Below are 20775 nucleotides of genomic sequence, written 5' to 3' on the forward strand. Positions count from 1 at the left end.
TCCAGTATATGTTTGACCTTGTGTTGTAGGTTATTATCCTGCTGAAAGGTGAATTCCCCTCGCGGTGTCTGGTGGAAAGCAGACTAAAAAAAGGTGTCAGGATTTTGCCTGTGCTTCTCCCTATCCCATTTTCTTTTTTTATCCTGGAAAACTCCCCAGTATTTGCAGATGACAAGCATACCCATACCATGGTACAGCCACTCCATGCTTGAAAATAAGGAGTTACTCAGTGATGTGTTGTGTCGCATTTACACCCAAACATGGCTTTTTAATTTACGCCAAAAGGTGTATTCCTTTGCCGTGTTGTTTTTTTTCTTCTCAGTATTAGCACATTGTTGCATACAAGATGCATGTTTTGGAATAGTTTTATTCTGTATATTTGTGTTCTTCTTTTCACTCATTTAGGTTATTATTGTGGAGTCACTACAATGTTGTTGATCCATCCTCAGTTCTCTCCAATCACAGCCATTGAACTCTGTAGCTGTTTTAAAATCACCAATGGCCTCATGGTGACATCCCTCAGCAGTTTTCTTCCTGTCCTGCAGCTCAGTTCAGAAGGACGACTGCATCTTTGAGGTGTTGGGGTGGTTTAATACATCATCCACAGCATAATAATTAACTTGACCATGCTTGAAGTTATATTTAATGTCTGATTTGTTATTGTTACCCATCTACCAAAACACATACCTTTTTTATGAGGCTTTCAAAAAGCTCCTAGGTGTTTGAAGTTTAATCTACTCTTGAAATGCAATATTTGACTGAGGGACTTTACAGATGTTGTATGGGGGACAGAGGAAGGGGTAGTCATTCAAAAATCATGTCAACCCCTATTATTTCACACAGAGTGAGTCCATGTACCTTTTTATGTGTTTTTTTTTTAAGCCACATTTTTACTTTTTTAGGCTTACCTAAATAAAAGGAGCTGAATATGAATGCAACGACTATATTTGAATTATTAAAAAAAAATATGAATACATTGGTTATTTGAAATTGTTCTTCAACTTTGACATTAGAGTATGTTGTGTATATTGTTGACAAAAAAATACAAATTCATTTTAATCCCACTTTGTATTGTGTTACAATCTGAAGAAATGCAAGGTATCTGAATACTTTTACAAGGCACTGTATGTGTGTTCAGGGCAGAGGCTACTGTTGTGCCAGAGTCCTTTTTTGTGGCTTTAAAGGAGAACTACATTCTGGATTGAGTATTGTCCTCAAAGAGACTCTGATCAGTGGATTGGTTAGTCAGTGTGTTGCTGATCAAGGTGACAGCATGATACGGCTTCTTATGAGGCCTAATCAGTTTCATATCTCACAGGATTCCTAACGTAAATTGGAGCTTCCGTGTTGTTTCCCTTTCATTCAGAGTAGGCCATGGAGAGTAAGAGTTTTTTTTAAATAATCTATTTCCCTCCCTCTCTTTTGGTGAAGGCTTCTCTGTAGAAAATCGGTGGCAGATCTCTCATTTTGTGGGATGCGGGAGAGAAGGGGGGGCGAGCCCGGCCAGCGCAAGCCCTCTCTTTGTGCTAGGCGACTCCTGAGCGGTTTCTAGGAGGTTTGGATCCCGCCTGAGGCCTGCTCCTCCAGCGGTGGTATTGTGCCTCATTGTTTCCTCAGGGCCGTGCCAGGTGACCTCTGTAACCCGGTGGCAGTGGGCCAGCCCGTCCTGAACGCGAGCTCTCTCTCCTCACAGATACACAGCCAGAGCAGTCAGTCAGACCCGGAAGCAGCACACCACAGCACTCACTCTCTCTCCTCCAGCTGATGATGAATCACATAACACCAGGCGTTGTGATAGAGGGAGGGAGAGGAGGAGGAGGAGGAGAAAGAGGAGGGGACCTGATGCACCACGCAGTCTGATTTAGAGTCCTAAACATACAGTATAGAGATTTGGAGGGATCAAAAAATTATTACGAGGGTCGGTGGCAGAATGTTGATGCAGTGAATCGGCTTAATCCCATGGTTCGCCTTGCAGCTGTTGTGATAATTGAGCCACTAGCGCTTACACGTGCACACACCGCTCACCCCTTGATTGCGTGTGTTGGGTGCTATGTTTGTGTTCCTGTTCATGTTAAGTGGCTGCATGTCGGTTGGGGATTGAATGAGGCATAAGCCTCTGAGCGTTAACCTTGAATGGTGCAGGACTGCTCGTGATGCTGCTGCCTGTGTGCGTGATAGAGGCTGGCTGGCTGGTTGGCAGCACGCTGAGAGCACAGAGGCAAGGCCGTCCCCCGGCGGACTGGGGCTCAGCATGTGACGCCCAGCACTGATCGTTATTCTGCTCCTTTTGTCAAGTGTTTGGGGGCTGTGCTCCGCCCCAAGGCACTCCTCTTTCTGCTCCTCCTCCCTCTCCCCCTTTTGCTCTCTCCTTGTCTCACGCTTCCAGTTAACCTCCCTCTCTCTCTCTCTCTCTCTCCCTTGCTCTCTCCCTTTCGCTCTCTCTCGCTCTCTCCCTCTCTCTCTCTCTCTCTCTCTCTCTCTCTCTTTCTCTCTCTCCATCCCCTCACTCTGTTTCTCTTGCTCTCTCTCTCTCTCTCTCTCTGTCTCTCCTCTCGCCCCCCTTGATAATCTTCTATCTCATTATCTCTGTAGACCTCCTGCTCTCTCTGTCTGGAAGTCTATTTTAACATTCACTCGGTTTCACCTGATGAAGGGTATAACACTGAGGCAGGCTAATATTCCACACACGCAGAACTAAAGTGAGAGAACGAAACCAAATGTCTTTATCCTTTGTCTGGCTCTGGAGTGGTGAAAGTAAAATAGGTTAGGCCACATCATTGAGCTGGCTTGGCCACACAGTAAGACCTAGGTCATTGAGATGAGCTCACAAAAACACCCACAGATGGATATGTATTGTACTGAATAGGCGGCCATATTATTTCCTGCTCCCTCATCTCCTCCCTGCTCTCTGCTCAGAGATGATGGCATCCTGTAAAAGGCCTACTGTGTTCTGTCCAGATAGAGGGGGTCCCATGAGGGTCCAGACCCCCCCCCAGTGCATAACGCAATAGTGTAGCGCCCCCCCTTGCTAATGATTCATCACCCCCTATGAAATATACATGACTCCATCCAGGGCGTTCCCCCCTCAGTTCTTTTGCAGCTGGCCCAACATGCCCGACTCTGAGCCATGCCTACCTTGATTTTGCACAACTGTCCCATGAATAATTGACATGGATCTGAATGAACGTGTTTTCACTGTGGATGGATCTTTTTCTGAGCCAGCGTGTGTTCACTGTGGATGGATCTTTTTCTGAGCCAGCGTGTGTTCACTGTGGATGGATCTTTTTCTGAGCCAGCGTGTGTTCACTGTGGATGGATCTTTTTCTGAGCCAGCGTGTGTTCACTGTGGATGGATCTTTTTCTGAGCCAGCGTGTGTTCACTGTGGATGGATCTTTTTCCGAGCCAGCGTGTGTTCACTGTGGATGGATCTTTTTTCTATCTCTTTCTTCTCTTGAGAGACTGATTGCCGGATATATGCTCGAACATGTCACCTTCTTGATTTAATCAATTTTCGTCCCTTTTGCTTTTTATTTAATGAACAGGAGCCTTAGATTCTTCAAGTCTTTAGATCTTTGGCTTTGAATTAAAAATCTTAATGAATTTGGTCCATATAGACCCTAAATGAATGGCCTTTATTTTAACTAATTATAGACCCAACTGCTACTCTGCTTCTGGTCACGTTCTGCTTTATAATTGATTTTGCCTGAAGGACCATTGATCTGATTGGCTGAACCAATCTGAGGAGGAGAAGAAGAGTGAGGAGGATGTGGGTTTCTATATGAAACACTGCTGATGGCTTTCAGTCGCTTTCAGGCTGTTACTCTGCAGCAGGAAGGGGAGGAGTAAACAGCAATACAAGCGCCTACGGCTAGCAGGTGTTTTCTGTTTTCTGAACAGGAGGGAATAATTAATCAGTGGAGAGAGCAAGAGAGAGAGGGGGGGGAGAGGGAGAGAGAAAGAGGGAAGGGGGCAAAGAAAGAGATGAGAGGTTGGGTTCAAACTAAGGGAGCAGTGATGCTGAGCTCAGTCCCTAGCCTGTGTTGAGGGGTCCATAGTGAGCAGTGTTGAGGGGTCTATAGTGAGCAGTGTTGAGGGGTCCATAGTGAGCAGTGTTGAGGGGTCCACGGTGAGCAGTGTTGAGGGGTCCACGGTGAGCAGTGTTGAGGGGTCCACGGTGAGCAGTGTTGAGGGGTCCACGGTGAGCAGTGTTGAGGGGTCCACGGTGAGCAGTGTTGAGGGGTCCACGGTGAGCAGTGTTTGTAGTGCTGGGCTGAGGCTCTGTTAGTTCATGGCTGACGGTCTCCTGCTATGAGGACTGTCTTATAGCTGCCTACTGCAGGATAGAATAACAATACTGGGAGTGGTCCTGCAGTACTCTGGGATATGGTTGAAGCTGACTACACACTGCTGTGTGTGTGTGTGTGTGTGTGTGTGTGTGTGCGCTTGCCACTCTTAGCATCTCCCATCATCTACACAGCAGCAACCTATTCCAACTGGCTCCTTTGGAATCACCTATAATACTGTGCTGCTATCAGAGGCAGCTTTGACTGTATCTAGTCAACAACATACCGCTTCCACAGATTACGCTGACATTTACCACAACACAAGCCAAGCCTTCTGACCGGCTAACAGAGATCAATGAAAATGTCAATGTCCAACAGCCAATCCAATCTCCCTCTGCTGCTGGGCGGCTATGTTGTGAGGTAGATTATCGAGCAACCTTTGAGCATTTTCAGTGATGCTACAAGTTGTAGGTGTAGCTAGGCGATTAGAACTGCTGTGGAATCCACCACTGACCATAGCAGTTATCTGATTCCTCTTCCCACTCAGGGCTTGTCGACTTGGATTACAGAGTTAGACCGCTGAGTCATTGTGGCATTTACTGCATTCGCACGCCCATTTTTGCGGAGCCATGTTGGTTTGCCAGGTCACGGTCACAGGGCAAATACGATGCTCTGATATGTTATGTAGTTTATGAGATTGGATGATGTCACCGAGATACCTTTTCATCTGATCTCTGTATCTGTGTGGATTCAGCCTTAATCTACACATATAATCCAATATGTAGTTTAGTTGTTTCTACTTTAATAGATTGGGAACCCTGATGTTCTTTATTTCTCTGTCTGTCTGTCTCTCTCGCTGTCCTCTCTTTCTCTCTCTCTCTCCATTGGCCAAGCGGGCGCTAGTCAGTCAGTGACGATGACGGAAGAAGGGTCTGGGCCATGCTCTATGGGTGGCCATTGTCCTGCTGCTGTGCTGATTGATGGAGAGGAGGAGGGTTGCCTATAATTTGGGCCTTATTTTTTTCCCTTTGACCAAAGGGAAGCATACTGAGCCAGAGTCTTTTCTCCTTGCATGTGTCTTCAGTGACTGCAGACAGCACGTCCTGCTCCACTCAGAAGAGATGGAAGAGCCAGGAGGCTTGGAATGAGGGGGAGAGAGAGCGAGAAGGAGGGCGATGGAGGGAGGGATAAAGAGACAGAGAGAGAAACAGGGCTCTTATTTAAATCCTGAATATTTTCAAATGACACGTTTCGAGGGCAGTCAGTGGCTTTAGCTGAAGGCTAGATCAGCAGTCTGTCTCCATAGGAACACTGCAATTTACAGTCTATTTGTCTCCACTGATCTACTACACAGACAAAGTGTTATGTCCGTGTTTGTTTTGCACACTGGAAATGAGATGACGTTCATTCTCGCAGGGTGAATAAAACTGTCCAGTGGTAATCTTCCCCAGCACCACAGTAGTAGAGCTCGGCTCTCGGCAGCTCATTAACTTTACGCTTTCGTTTTGACAGTGCAAATACCATCTCAGCTAACGCATAAATAGTCTACTGAAGGTATATATTTTTGTCGTTGTATGTAGGTGTGTTTATATACTGGTATTTAATGACCTAGTTTATACCATGGTACACTACCCTTGGCTGAACAGTGGGTGGTAGGAACATAGAGATGTCCTACTGGAAGTATGTCCCGTCTCTTTAACTGACAGAAGTAACATCAACACTGCAGTTGCTCTCCTCTCACCATCCCCACCTCCCACCCTTCCGTTGACCGGAGCCCATTTGACCGTACGGATGGTCGATGCTGGCAGTGATGTGATCATGGAAATAATCGATGCGCTAATATCCCTGTGACCCTTCCTCCATGGGTCCCCTGCTCCCCGACTAGCTCTCCTTCCCCAAGCCCAGTGTGTATCACAGTGTGGTTTTTCTCCTGGCCATGAAAGAGACACTGTGTGTGTGTGTGTGAGAGAGGGAGTCATCCGGAGCTCTGCTGTGTGTGTCGTCTGTGTCTGTATGTGTGTGTCAGGCTATAAACTTCCCAGTAGTCTGCTCTGTGTGTGTGTGTGTGTGTGTGTGTATGCTTGTGTGCGTATCAGGCTATAAACTTCCCAGTGGTTCCTGAGAGAAAGCATCCCAAGGAAATGTGATCTGAGGAGATGGGAGAGCACACCGAGAACAATGCTAAAGTTCACCTCTATTGCATGTATTACTACTCATCTCCCCTGTTAACTTCATTTTCAGACTGGTTGTACAATCGATTTCCAGTCAAGTTGATAATCCTTCTTCTCTCTCTGTGTTTCTCCTTGACTGTGTAGAATATAGATGATGGGCTGTGTGCAATGCAAGGATAAAGAAGCAACGAAACTCACGGACGACCGAGACACCAGTATCTCCCAGAGTGCCGCGGGCTACCGCTATGGCGCCGACCCCACGCCACAGCACCAGCACTACCCCAGCTTCGGGGTCACCGCCATCCCAAACTTCAACAACTTCCAGGCACCCGTTGGCCAGGGGATAACGGTTTTCGGAGGGGTCCACACCTCCTCCCACACAGGGACCCTCCGCACCCGTGGCGGAACAGGTAGGGGTTTTGATATGTTCCCCTTTACCCCTTTACGGATTTCCCCCGACTCTCTTCACCTCACGGCCCCGTCCCGGCGCCTCGCCCCTGTGTTGGAACGTCCGGCCAGCGCTTTGCACAGCCTTTTGTGTGTGGTTTCATTGTTTACATAGGGAATATTTCCAGTCAGGATATCCTTCATGTTTTACTGAGCCACAGCTGTTACAAGAAGAACTCAGCGTTTCCACTTAACTAAACACGGCTTCCCTCATAGTGTGGATTATTTCTGTCCCGAAGTGGTCCAAATCCACACAGGCGGTCGCAGTGGACCAGGGGGTTTAACTTTTACATTTCTTCCTAGTCGGGAACTTTGGTACAAGCTGTCCCTCTCTCTCTCTCAACCACTTTAATGACAAAATAATGGTACTGCCTTGTCCGATCAGCCTCATAGCTTCATCTGTATGCACTTAGTTAATAGTCAGAATGGAAATTCACAGCTAGTATCGTTTGTCCCATGACCTTATGTAACTGAATTGAATGGGCTTCACATACCAAGAGTCTAAGATTCTGCATAACCAAGCCTGGTTGTTGTTTTGTGGCTTGCTCTGTGGGTTTCTTGTAAATGGTGGAGATGTGGAGTTATTGTTGCAAAAGTGATGCAGTCTGTATCTTGGGACTGGTGTGGCGGGTAGATGCATCAGAGGTGTGGCTCTCAAAAGCCCCCAGTGTGCTCTCTCTGTGTCTCCCTTTCTCACTCTGTCTCTCACTCTGTCTCTCTCTCTCTCTCTCTCTTTCTCTCTGTCTCTGTACTGTGTCATGTGAAAGGCAGCAAGCAGCTTGTGCTCTTCTCACTGCTGATATCATCAAGGGCCCTGCTCTCAAAGCACAGGCTCATCATTTCCGCAGAACACATTGTCCCTTCCGCCCCCAAAGGGTCAATGAAGTGACCTGAGGTAAATGTGATGATGAGGCTCTTGAGGAACAAGAAGAGCACACTCAGCTTCCTCATCAGCCCTTTCAAGCCAATCAGCTAGCTCCTCTGGTCACCTGCAGGCAGCATGGGTAAAGATCAGGCCGGCCCAGCTTGCGAGGTCAACATACATCATGCCTCTTGATGTTCCTTCCTGGTTCCTGCCCAATCACAGCCACAACTCACTGACATCCTTCTATCCTCTAGTGTGTGGAGGCCAGGCCAGCATTAGCCACAGGCTCTTTGATAAAAAAAAGAGTCCCGTTTGAAAGGCTGGATTATGATACCTCTGGCTATGTCTGTCTGTATTTGTGGAGACTGGGAGACTGCAGTGGAGCAGCCAGCCAGTACCACTGTTAGTGTGTGATATCTCTGTAGGTCCATGGTTGTATTTGACCCACTGTCACTGTGTTGAAACTAGATTTCTAAGACTGTGTAGGCTTCCACCATATTGCTGTGATGCATCAAGTATTTTCAGATAAGGGAAATGAGATGAATAAAGAAAGCTCTTTAGACTTTTGGAGGCTTATCCTGAGAGATTCAGCAGGCCGCCTGGGTAGATGGAGCTCAGCCCCTCTCTCAGCCCAGTCTGTCTGGAGCCCCTACATACTTCCCCAGGGACTAGGAGGCTTTCACACTTGTCTCAGTCTCAGTCTAATCTTGGAAAGGAATGTGTTTTTCCTATTTGACAGAACTCTGCTATTATATGTTATTTACTGGACGTGTCTGCTGAGAGGTTATTTTCCCTGCGTCATTTCTGCAGTATTTGTGTGCTACCTTCTAGGTGGAAGATGTCCAGTACTGTACCAAGGCTAATTTCCAGCTAGTTATGCCCATAAAATGGATGAATTCACATTTGAATTCAATATAGCTCACACACAGTATATCCACTGCATCCAGAAATGGCTGCTGTCTCTGGTATAAAAGCTTACAGTGCACCCAGCCTCCCTCTCAGTGCCAGCCGGTTCAATGTGAGTCTGTCAGGCTCTCAGGTTCATTCGCTGCTCGTCCTAATCGTGTGAGTGCTGACGCCGTGTGTTTCTCTCGGCAGGAGTCACCCTCTTCGTGGCACTTTACGACTATGAGGCCCGGACAGAGGACGACCTCAGCTTCAGGAAAGGGGAGAAGTTTCAGATAATCAACAGCACGTAAGTACAGTAACAGTAAAGATGCTTATCACACATCACACCCACTGCACCGAGGGGGGGGGGGACAGGTCTATATTATGTATGTAAATTAGAATGCATATTACAATCACTCTTGCAGTCTGGCTGTCAAGGTAAGGCATTTTGATCGGGGAAAGTGGTGATTGAATGGCGGCTGGGACAGCAGTTGTATTTACATTTTCAACCACGAACAGCAGCGGTTACGTCTACATTTAAACTGGGTGGAGCAGCCAGGGGTCTTTAGATTGCAGTGGGTGACGTGGAATGCTTCTGTGTTGTTCTTCAGTCTGTTCTGGTCTGGTGTGGACTTTCGCTTTGAACTGTCTGACACGAAGTGCAGCCACCCTATTTCCTGTGCCTACTCTACGGCCATGTTGGGTACAGTTACCCTTCTGTCAGCAAAACTGTCTCAGACCAGCCAATGGGAAGACAGCTGATATTTCAAACCTGCTGTTTTTTTTCTATGTGAAAGACTCCACTCAGCTGAATTGATAGCCTGCGCACTGCGAAATAAAAATGGATATTTCTCTCAGGAGCGTGTGTGACTGGGTCTGTTTTAGGTTTGGGATTTCCTATCTCTTCTATTGTCCCCATGTCCAGGTTCACCCCTGTAGTTGTTTAACCTAAACTCCAGTCCCAGCACAGTGTCTTCTCTCCTCTCTAGTCACCACACCCATTCATACTGCTTTAACATCCTGTCCTCTCACCCCATGCGGAAGGGCTGCTCTTCCTCCTCATACCCCAGCAGCACACCTTTCACCTTTCCACCCACCGCCTTCCCCATCTAGAGCAAAAGGCAGGAAGAGCGCCATCATTAGTAACCCTCCCTATCCTCTCCTCGTCTCTCCTCCTCCTCCTCCTGGGCAGTGGCCAGAAAGAGCTGCATCCACCACCCTCCATCGTCCGTCCTCAGTCCGCCCACGCCTGCTGCTTCCCTACCTCCCTTCCTGGCAGGAACCTCTAACTGGGTACACTGCCCCCTCCTGGAGAGAAGACTAGTTGCACCCAATCCAGTCCCAGACCCTGTCTCTCCCTCTTAGTCAGGGCTGCCTGGCGCACAGACAGTCCATGGCAGATGCCTGTTCAGGCAGGGCTTACGTGAGCAGCCCTGGGACTCCATCGGACACACTGGGCAGCGAGCAGTGAGTGAAGGGACTGTTGTGTTGCGATGTGGTGGTATCCTCTAGGGAACACTGAGCTTGGTGTATGCATCCGACACGTTCCAGGGAACCATCCTAAACAATAAGACTCAAGTCTTTATAATGCTCCAGTTTGATTGCTTGTGATAGTTTCCTATAGCAGTTTTGAAATAAAGACACATTCATAAGTGTTTATAATACAATGGCATATTGAGCACATTTTTCTCTGACTGAAAAATGACCTCAGAAATATGCAGGAAATGGCTCTGATTTGTTGTTCAATGGTTCAAGTCTTAATGGTTAGTAAATTGGGTATTGTTTTTGTACATGTTCCAACTATGAATACTATGCTAGTGGATACCAGCCTGACTCCAGTCTGTCGACACAATCCACTCATTACTCTGTCATCGGCAGTGACCACAGGGAAAGGGGGCTAGTCAGAGTATTACAATACTTCTGGAGATGGGAGGAGGGTGGTTCTCCCTTTGTTTACATGTTGTTGTTTTCTGTCTTTGCGGCGGAGTCAAGATGGTTTGAAGAGGGTTGAAGAAGACAGACGGGCCCCTCCCGTCTCTCTCTCTCTCTCTCTCTCTCTCTCTCTTGCTTTCCTCTCAGCTGTTAGCGTTAGCGTGTTAGGGTGAACACACTAGCCCTCCAGGGGGAACCTCCATTCTGCTCTCAGAACAAAGGAAACCGGCCCCATTTCTTGCTGTGATGTCGTACCCTAGCCCCCCCCCGTCATGTTTTTATTCAGGATAAATGAAAGACTAGCTCGCGCAAAAAGAAAGATGAAATGTGCGAGGGAGAGGGAGATGTAAAAGAGGGCAGTGTGTTTGGAGGACAGACAAGTGAGAGTGATGGAGGGAGGGAGAGTAGGAGAGGAGGCAGTTAGGGAAAGAGGGAGGACAAGAGAGAGGCAGTAATGGCTGTGTAGGCATGCGAGCTCTCTCAAGGTTCTCTCTCCTCTCTACATCCGTCTTCCTCCCTCCTCTGCTTGTAATCAGCCAGTGCTGCCAAATACTACCTCCCTCCACGATTCCATATGAACAAGGCATATACTGCTTTCAATGTATTCACATTGTCAACTGCATTATTGAACATAGTGGTTTGTGTTCTCGCCACTCTAATAATACACTCTGTACATGAAACCATCTGACTCCCCCCTTCTCTCTCCCTCCCTCTCTCCCTCAGTGAAGGGGACTGGTGGGATGCTCGTTCCCTCACCACCGGTGGAAATGGCTACATTCCCAGTAATTACGTGGCTCCAGTGGACTCCATCCAGGCTGAGGAGTGAGTAGCGGTCTGTCATACTGAGTTTCATTGGGACACGCTCTGACAGAGCTGACTACATGGCATGAAAAAAAAAAAGAATGAAATGAAAAATTAAATGATTGAACACACACACACTCTCTCTGTCTCTGTCTGTCTTTTCTCCAGCGCTTGAGTTGGACTAAAATAGTTGCCGGTACTCATTTTGGGTGCTGGTACTGTTTATATTTAGGTGCAGGAGCTCCACAATACTTTTGAGCTAATATTCTATAAGAGGAACAGGAGCTCGAGCAGTTGAACATTTGAGGTGCCGGTACTCTGCTCCGGTGAGCTCCTGCCCAAGTCAAGCGCTGGTTCTCTCTCCTCTCCTCATTCTCTTCACTGTCTGAGACAACAGGGCGAGAAGAAGATGTCAGAAGTTAAGACGAGCACAGACATCCTCTCTTTCTCTTAGCGTCTGGAGTTAACAGTCAACACAAGGCTCTGAGCAGATATTTAATCATACTGGGATGTGTATGTCTCTGCAGAGCTGGCACTTTCCCCAGCTCATTAAAGCGACTTTTATTAGACACTATAAAAGACAGGAGAATTGCGTTAAAGGCTGTGTGTGTGTTCCGATATTTGAAATGTCATAGAGAATGTATAAGAGCTTTGTCTGTGTCATGTGTGAATGAACCTGGGAGTCTGACGGTGCTACAGGCCCTTCCCCCTCCCCCCTCCCTCCTCGTCAGACTCTCTGAGGAATAATGATGTAATTATTCTAATGGCGCACCACAAGGCAAACTCTCATTAATGCTGGATTTAAGCACAGCCAGGGTTTGCTTTGGGTGTGGCTCAATTTACCAACACTGGCTTATTACTGTAAGACATGGGAGACATTTCATGCAGGGTATTAAATCCCCTGTTCACTCTCAACATGCAGTTAGCCATTGTTCTGCCTCTAGTCTGAGAAACCACGGCCAAAGGGTGATTTTTATTGACAGGGTTTATAGTGAGAATTTCAACTGGCCTTGTGACCTGTGTCTCTCAGCTCTGTATGTCAGATCATCATTTTGAACTTCAAAGACGGCTTTCCGCGCTCGAATCGATCCGGATAGATGGCTTATACAATGGCTTCCCTCACTCATTATTGACCTGTCCCTGTGTTCAACCCTCTCTCTGTAGCTGGTACTTTGGGAAACTGGGCCGGAAGGATGCAGAGAGGCAACTTCTGTTCACTGGCAATCCCCGCGGCACCTATCTCATCAGGGAGAGTGAAACCACTAAAGGTAACCTCAAGAGACTGTCGGGACGACACTGTAATAGGATGCATGATGTACCCAACTTGAGGAGCAGCCTACTGTTCTAGAAAAACTATCCGGCGGGTAAAACTGGTTGAAATGACGTCAGAATATTTTCCCGGTGGGCTATTTCTGCATCTGGTAATACTATCAACCGTTCACTATGACCACAATTATTATTAATGCATGAGGTAAGTGAATGTTTTCCCAGTGACTCACTCCCCTCCACATCTGTGTTCTGTAGGTGCCTTCTCCCTGTCCATACGAGACTGGGATGACGTAAAGGGGGACCACGTGAAGCATTATAAGATCCGTAAGCTGGACAGCGGCGGTTACTACATCACCACCAGGGCTCAGTTTGAGACCCTGCAGCAGCTGGTACAGCACTACTCGGGTAAGAGTCAGAAATGGTCCAAGATACACCGTTAATCGAACATTACTACACCCGCCGTTCATACACCGTTCATACACCGCTATGGCCATGTTTATTATGGAAAATATGTATGCCTGCACACCAACGGCTCATAGTAATGGCCGGAACGGAGCGAATGGAATGGCATCAAACACTTGGAAACGTGATCCCATTCCGCTCCGGTCATTACCATGAACTCATTCTCCCCAATTGAAGGGCCAGCAACCTCCTGTGCTGCACGTTGAAAATATCCTAAACTGAGGCAGATGCAAAAGTATACATATCATTTATTACACCTACCATTCATACACCGTTACAATGTTTATAAGACCTTTATGAGTGCAAAGTTTATACCGATGATGAGAATATACCGTATGTAGGCCTAGAGTTAAAGTAAGGTACAGTTCAAAGAAGTTACTAAAGTACACAATAGTAGGTTTTTGTAGACAGAAGTTACTAAGGTACACAATAGTAGGTTTTTGTAGACAGAAGTTACTAAGGTACACAATAGTAGGTTTTTGTAGACAGAAGTTACTAAGGTACACAATAGTAGGTTTTTGTAGACAGAAGTTACTAAGGTACACAATAGTAGGTTTTTGTAGACAGAAGTTACTAAAGTACACAATAGTAGGTTTTTGTAGACAGAAGTTACTAAGGTACACAATAGTATGTTTTTGTAGACAGAAGTTACTAAGGTACACAATGGTAGGTTTTTGTAGACAGAAGACCATGCAGCTGAAACGCGTCAGAGTTTTTAATCTTTGTTTACACTGAACACACCATACAAATAAAGGCATTTTAATGAATTATATGAAGAGTGCCTTAGTCCTCCTTTCTTTTTAATAGCTGTAGTGATGTTGGTGTTATAGTGGAGACGTCATTTCAAAACAAATAGATACAAGAGGCTTCTCCTCGGCCTGGCGTCCAATTCCTTGGATTAATCCAGAAGTGTATTCTGCTGACACAATCAGTATAATGTGATTTACACTGGGGAGGCCTCTTCAACAGCAGAAAGAGAAAGTGATGCTGACACTTAACATTTGAGAAGGGAATCGAGTGAAACTGAAGTGAAATTGAAGTGACGCCTGGTGTAACGTGATCCATAAACACAAACGTCAAATACTGAGCGAAGTACTTTCAAACTTTCAGAAAACTGTTGAGAATGCAACAGCTAAGTGATTCAAGGAGGGATGAAGTGGCATGGTTTGAAATCAACTATTCAACAAATATTGAGAGGAATACATTTTAGATTGACTCCGGCGCCACTTATTGTGGTTTGAAAAGGGGACCCTGATGGGATGATGTAGTCTACTGTTTGTCTTAATGTGAGATAGGGGCCTTATCAACTCACCCTGTAGAGAGTAATGAGCCCGTTTAATAACGCTGGTCTGTACTGTACCGTCACCATGCTATTGAGTGTCCCAGTTGTACAGACCACGAGGAAAGTTGAACGTCACTCTGGGATGACGACAGACTGCATTCATGAGCATGTGTTGGTGCCAGATGAGACATCTCTCTCTCTCTCTCTCTCCACGTCTCTCTCTCTATATACAGTATATCACTCTCTCTTTTTCTCCGCCACTCTTTCTCTCTCTACGCTCTCTCTTTCTCTCTCTCCCTCTCTCTTTATGGATCACTCTCCCTCTGTGTGTGTCTGTCTCTCTCCCCTGTCCATCTCTCTCCACTTAGCCCATTGGAAATGAACAGTATGGATTTTGTGTGTATGTTTGTGTCACCGTGCATTAACTGTCCATTTTTTTCCCCCCTTATCGCCACTCCAGAGAACATATGTGAAGTTCAAACACACCTCTTCAAATGACCTTGACTGCTGTTTTCTTCCAGGGCTTGTGCTTCTTGTTGCCTTCTGGGTCGTTCCACAAAATGAGTCCCTTTTTGGGTGGTGTAAGTTGGTAAAAAAAAAAGATTATTGTAATTTTAGCATTGGGTCATGACATGCACGTTTTCCCATCTCAAGAGGTTCAATAAAAACGACTATTACTATAGTAAGTGCCTATTAAGGGCCAAATAAAGTAACAGGGTTGACTGTAACAGGGTTGACGAGTAAATCAGCCATGAATCCCCTTGTAACAGGGGGAATGGAAGCTTGTTGTGTACAACAGGGAGGGGCAATTGAATGCATTGTTCACAAAAAAAGTTTTAATTGTTAAAACATTTCTTGCCTGTCTATCTACGGGTAACAGGGTTGACTTGATATGCTCAACCCACTCAGTTTTCCACCACAAAACATCAGAAAATGTCCAAATAAGTGTAGGACCAGCTCACCTGAATTTATACTATGATTTGACTATTAGATGTTCAATCTTTCTTTACAAAAAAAACCGTCTTTTTTTTAAGGAAAACTTTCACCATTAATAAAATGAGAGTTCAGTTCACGTAACAGAGTTGACCTTAAAATGAGGGACAGGTTGTTGTTTTTTTTACCTTAAAATGAATCACTAATCACATGAAATAAACAATCATCTTCAGAAATGACTTTCAAAGCAACAAAATAACTAGGGCTTTATAATGATGGAGAAATGAGAAATGTTGGGGTTAAGTGGGTTAAAATCCTCAGAGAAGTCGGAGAGTGCACAGAGGGACATGCCAAATTGCTGAATTTTGGCATTTTAGCAAGCCTATATCTATATTTATAGAATCTGATGTTGCTACATACATTTTTGGACTAATAAATGAATGATATGTACCCATTGATTCTTGAAGAATATCACTTGTAAATGCCTCATGAACTTAGTTCAACTGTCAGACCCCATCAAAACCAAAAATACAAGCTTGCTTTACTTCAATGTTTGTAAACAATGTTAATGTAAACAAACACTAAATAGCCTCAAAACATGGTTAAATCTATCATTTTAATATCATGGATGGTCAGTCCTCGGATCCATAGCTCTGTCTATGAATTTGGAAGTGGTTACATTTCTCCAGCCCCCTCCCTCAACTTTTTACTGAAACAGGGCCTGGCAGGACAATTTGTTATTGTTTCAATTGCTGATTGCCGCTTTAAAGGGCACATCATTTAATATAACACGCTTTTAAAATCCAATATTGGTGAAAAATGTCTAATTAAAATATCAAAGGGATGCGAAAGGACTCATTTCGTGGAATTACCCTTTTGCTTTCTCACAATCTCTCACTTCGGTTTTTGAATCGAGATTCAATTTCTAGATTATCAACGCATCTTTCCACAGCAGTCACACAGCAATCACATACTGTTGTCAAAAACAACACCAGCCCAAACTATCTTAAAAAAATAAAAATGAAATCCTTTCCTTGGAAATACCAGTTATTTTTAATAGCCAACAAGGGCTAACAACGCCAGCCTCTCCCATTTGCCGTAGTGACATGTTTTATGATAGTGACACTGAGACATAAAGTACAGTATTGATACCTGGCCACAGCAGCAGGTACCGATGGGCTTTAATGGCTGGCGTGCAGTCAGAACACAACACCCCCGATGGAGAGCCTTTATTTCCCCTTTACTGCCCTGAGCAAACAGCCTGGTCCTTATCTCCGGGGGGGGGCCCGGGGCCCCTAGCATAGGGGCCCACTCTTAATGTTAGTGGAATCAAAGTGGAAGGGAAGTTGGCGGAAGCAGCATTCCCATGCCTCGCTTTTTAATCGGCGGTGGGCAAACACAACTACTTCCACTGCGGAAAGGAGAAACGCCAATTTTCATGTCAGGGATGAGAGGACGTGTGCTCATCCTCACACACGGTAATGGACACAGCTGCCAGCCACAATGGCTTCTGTTGTCCCCGACTCAAATCTAGATTACAGTAGCCTCCTTCACTACGTAGTACGCATGAACATTAAAAGGTCCTAGATGTAATGCACCGTGTAGTGCATCTGGAGTGATTGACAAGCCACGTCTCGAAACAATTACAGTCGTTATTGTAAAGCATTGGGAGTCACACATGCCATTAGCCAAAGTCGAACCATTAACGTGGCCATCTATAGCAGGCTGTTGTGGTCAAGCCTGACCTGTCTTTGCTAATCACATTGTTTCCACGTCATTTCAACCCCCCCCCCCAAAAAAAAAAAATCAAGAATCAACGTGGAAAACATAATGGTATTTCGTCTTTGTTTCACCCAACTTTTATCCTAAAATCCAATGACATGGTGAAATGTTTGTTGGTTTCATGTTGAATTAACGTTAGTTGACAACTCAACCGAGTCTGAATCAAAACTGGACGTTGAACTGACGCCAGTGCGCAGCGGGTTCTAGCTTTAACTAAGACCAACCTCGAAACAGGCTGCAACCTGAGCAATATTGACCCTTCAATTTAGTTTTGAATTCCTTAATGAATTCCTTACATTCAAAGAGGTATGGTGCAGCTGGTAAAAACCTCTGGTTACGCGTGTCATCAACGGAGCTGACAGAACCCTAGTGCAGTACTGTAGGGGGGAGGATGGAGGTTGGAACAGCACTCGGTGTGATTTGATGAACAGTAGCTAAGAGGGCATTAGACAGATTCATTCTTGACCTTATGGCCTGGGGACAGACACTGTCTGAGACATCTAGTGGGACACATTGACTGGCTGCTGTGGTGCTTACCTGAGCTCACTGCTGGATGCACCTGGAACTGTTCTGCTATGGCAGATCCCTTTAACTTCCTGTCTACTGCAGCTTCTCTCTCTCTCCCTCCTCTCTCTCTCTTCACAGCGCTTTGCTAACTGCTTTCTTTCAACCCCCTTCCTTCTCTATCTCACCCTGTGTATCTGTATGCGTGTGCGTGTGTGTGTGCGCGCGCGTGCTCCTTGTGCCTGTGTGCAGAGCGGGCCGCGGGGCTGTGCTGTCGCTTGGTGGTGCCCTGCCACAAAGGGATGCCCCGCCTCACCGACCTGTCCGTCAAAACCAAAGACGTGTGGGAGATCCCCCGGGAGTCACTGCAGCTCATCAAGCGTCTGGGGAATGGGCAGTTTGGGGAGGTCTGGATGGGTACGGGCAGAGTCGCCTCCGTAAACGTCCGACCACAGGCTGCGTGGAAGGGGGCCACTGACTGAGCAAGCAGAGACATCAAACCGAGAACAGATTGACACTCTACTCACAACCGCTCTCTTTGAGGAAAAAAAGGAGGAAACCAAAAAAAACGACATTTGTGTCTTTACTGTTAAATGAGATCGTCTGTCAATGTCTACAAGCTCCGCTCTCTCAGTTCAATATGGCCGCCTTCCATCTGCCTTTTTGCATGTTCCTCTCCCTAGTAGTTAACCCTGTGTGCCTTGACTTCCCTGTTCCTTCCCCTGTAGAGAGTGCGGATGGTTTGTGCTTTAATTTAACGGGTGTGTGTGTGAACTGCACCCCTGATACTATGGGCCTGACTCACGATTCCTGGGAAATCGCCAGAGACTCACTTGAGTTCGAAGTAAAGCTGGGGGCGGGATGTTTTGCTGAGGTGTGGTGTGGTAAGAACAAAATAGTTCCATTCCGTTCTTTTCATTTCTATTGAGGGGTGTCCGGGAGGGAAATTGGATAACTTACATGTATTTATTTCTAAATGTAAAGGGGTTTTATTGAATCACCTGAGGACTTTTTCAGTCCAGTCAGCAAAACACAAAAGGAAACTTTTGTGCAGGTAATTCTGTTCTGTATTATAATGGTTAGTAAACATGTACGTTATCATCTTTTTCCAGGATACCCTAGATTTTTGCTAATATTATTTGTATCATGCTTCAGTTGAGGCTTCAGGCTTAAATCAATAGTCTTAGGTTGACTTTTAAGCATACAATCTCACTATTATTTGAATGTATCCTGTGTAGAACTGGCTACATGGACTACTTTTAAATCCAGAAATCAGGGGTGTGTCCTGTCCTGTTGTAACATTTCAACGGGCTGTTTAGGGGTTTGGAGTTTAGGTTGGGGCTAGTCCCAGCTGCTAGCCCCACACCCTGCTGCTAGTGACACCCAGCCCCCTGGGATACCATTACCTCAGAACCCGGCGGGTGACCTCAGCACAGTAACTGCACAGCGCCAGGCCCCAAAATGGCCGACGAGGCCCAGCAGCCATAGCTGTGTCACTAATCAACACTGCTCTCAAGGATTTCTGAGTGCGCTCTTAAATTAAACCCACCACAGTAGAAACGCATGTGAATTCCAAATGTCACAGAATGACTGGAGGTCTGTCTTGCCTTTAGGTCAAAGCTGATATTTCTGCATTATTTACTGACACAGACCACATCCCAAATGGCATCATATTCCTTACTGTATATGGTGCAATACTTTTTGAACAGAGCCCTATGGGCCCTGGTCTAAACTGCTGCACTATATAGGGAATATTGTGCAATTTGCGACTGAGCCACAGAACAAGCTAAATGACCTTGTATGAAGAATCAACCATGATTTCAATGGTTCAGTATTGGGTGTATGTAAAGTACTGTAGAGAAGAACATTGGCATGGCCACTACAGTGCAGTAACAGGCACAGCTCCACAGAGGGCTTTTAGTTATGAGGATGTTGCTTTTGTTAATCATCCTACAATGGATTATCCTTCCTCGTGTTGGTATATTGTGGGGTTTAAAACCTCACCAGCTTTTGAAAGCCGTTTGAAATGAAGGGTCGCTAGAAATGTGATGCACATTGATGCGTCCCTCAGCACAACCTTTAAAGGCAAGCAGACTTCAATGTCCATTTCTGGGTTGTGTGCTGTGTTGTTGGTATGCCAAAGCAAGACTGTTTTTAGATATGGACATACTAGATTGTACAACAGCAATACCTAATTAAATTCACAACGAAGTGGGGTCACGTCTTGCTTTGTGACATGATGTACCGCATACATAATTGGACAGTTTTCCAGATTAAGTCTAGTCTTGGACTAAAAAGCGCGCTTCACGGATATACTCCATTTGAATAACTTCTTAGTCCAACACTAGGCTTGAACCGGGTCTAGGAAACCGGCCCCGGGACTTGTGAGATGTGACGGCTGTACTAATTCTTTGTCATTGGTGGGTAACAGGAACGTGGAACGGCACCACTAAGGTGGCGGTGAAGACGCTGAAGCCGGGCACCATGTCTCCTGAGTCCTTCCTGGAAGAAGCCCAGATCATGAAGAAGCTCCGGCATGACAAGCTGGTGCAGCTCTACGCTGTGGTGTCTGAGGAACCCATCTACATCGTCACTGAGTACATGGGCAAAGGTATTGTCACTCTCACACACATGAGTGGACGCATGTACACATAGTCAGACACACACACACACACACACACACACACACACACGCTATACATGGTGTAACACACACTCCCAACCACACACAGTTCATGTTGTGAAGGACACACACAAACCCACACGCAATACCTTTGTCCACGTACTCTGCGACGATGCCATGGAGAAAAACGGACCGGAGCACCCAATCCAACATTGACAGTGTGGTGAACCACCAACTTCGGTGACACGTTGTAGGTCTAGCTAGATCGACTATGTAATCGTCTGCCTTGTTGCCGGCCCGGTAGTTGTTACTACTCTGGAGCATTGTTTTTATTCATTACGACGATAATGAGAGCCTATATTTAACTATGACGGAGTCGGCCAAGAAGCTGACATTTTACGAGCACCACATGAAAGAGCTTCAGATCCATGAATTAAGTATAGAAAAAGCTGGGATGGAAACTTTTGATGTGATCATTGTTTCGTTGGCAGGCTGGGAAGGAATCCCACATGTTGGTCAGACTGTCAACTGA

At 45.9% G+C, this 20775-nt stretch overlaps 1 protein-coding gene across 3 annotated transcripts in view; it reads left to right on the forward strand.

The window, feature by feature from the left end:
• Positions 1-20775, forward strand: part of fynb (FYN proto-oncogene, Src family tyrosine kinase b) — a 64870-nt gene that overhangs the window by 40192 nt on the left and 3903 nt on the right. For 2 of the 3 annotated variants that reach the window (XM_014204742.2, NM_001165358.1), the window contains 7 exon segments: positions 6600-6865; positions 8866-8962; positions 11311-11409; positions 12553-12656; positions 12913-13062; positions 17873-18037; positions 20052-20231. In XM_014204742.2, the coding sequence (XP_014060217.1) occupies positions 6607-6865; positions 8866-8962; positions 11311-11409; positions 12553-12656; positions 12913-13062; positions 17873-18037; positions 20052-20231 (1054 nt within the window). In that variant the 5' untranslated portion in view covers positions 6600-6606. 3 annotated transcript variants of the gene reach the window in all.

The sequence above is a fragment of the Salmo salar genome, chromosome ssa06 (assembly GCF_905237065.1).
Source record: "Salmo salar chromosome ssa06, Ssal_v3.1, whole genome shotgun sequence".
In the NCBI taxonomy this organism is placed as follows: domain Eukaryota; kingdom Metazoa; phylum Chordata; class Actinopteri; order Salmoniformes; family Salmonidae; genus Salmo; species Salmo salar.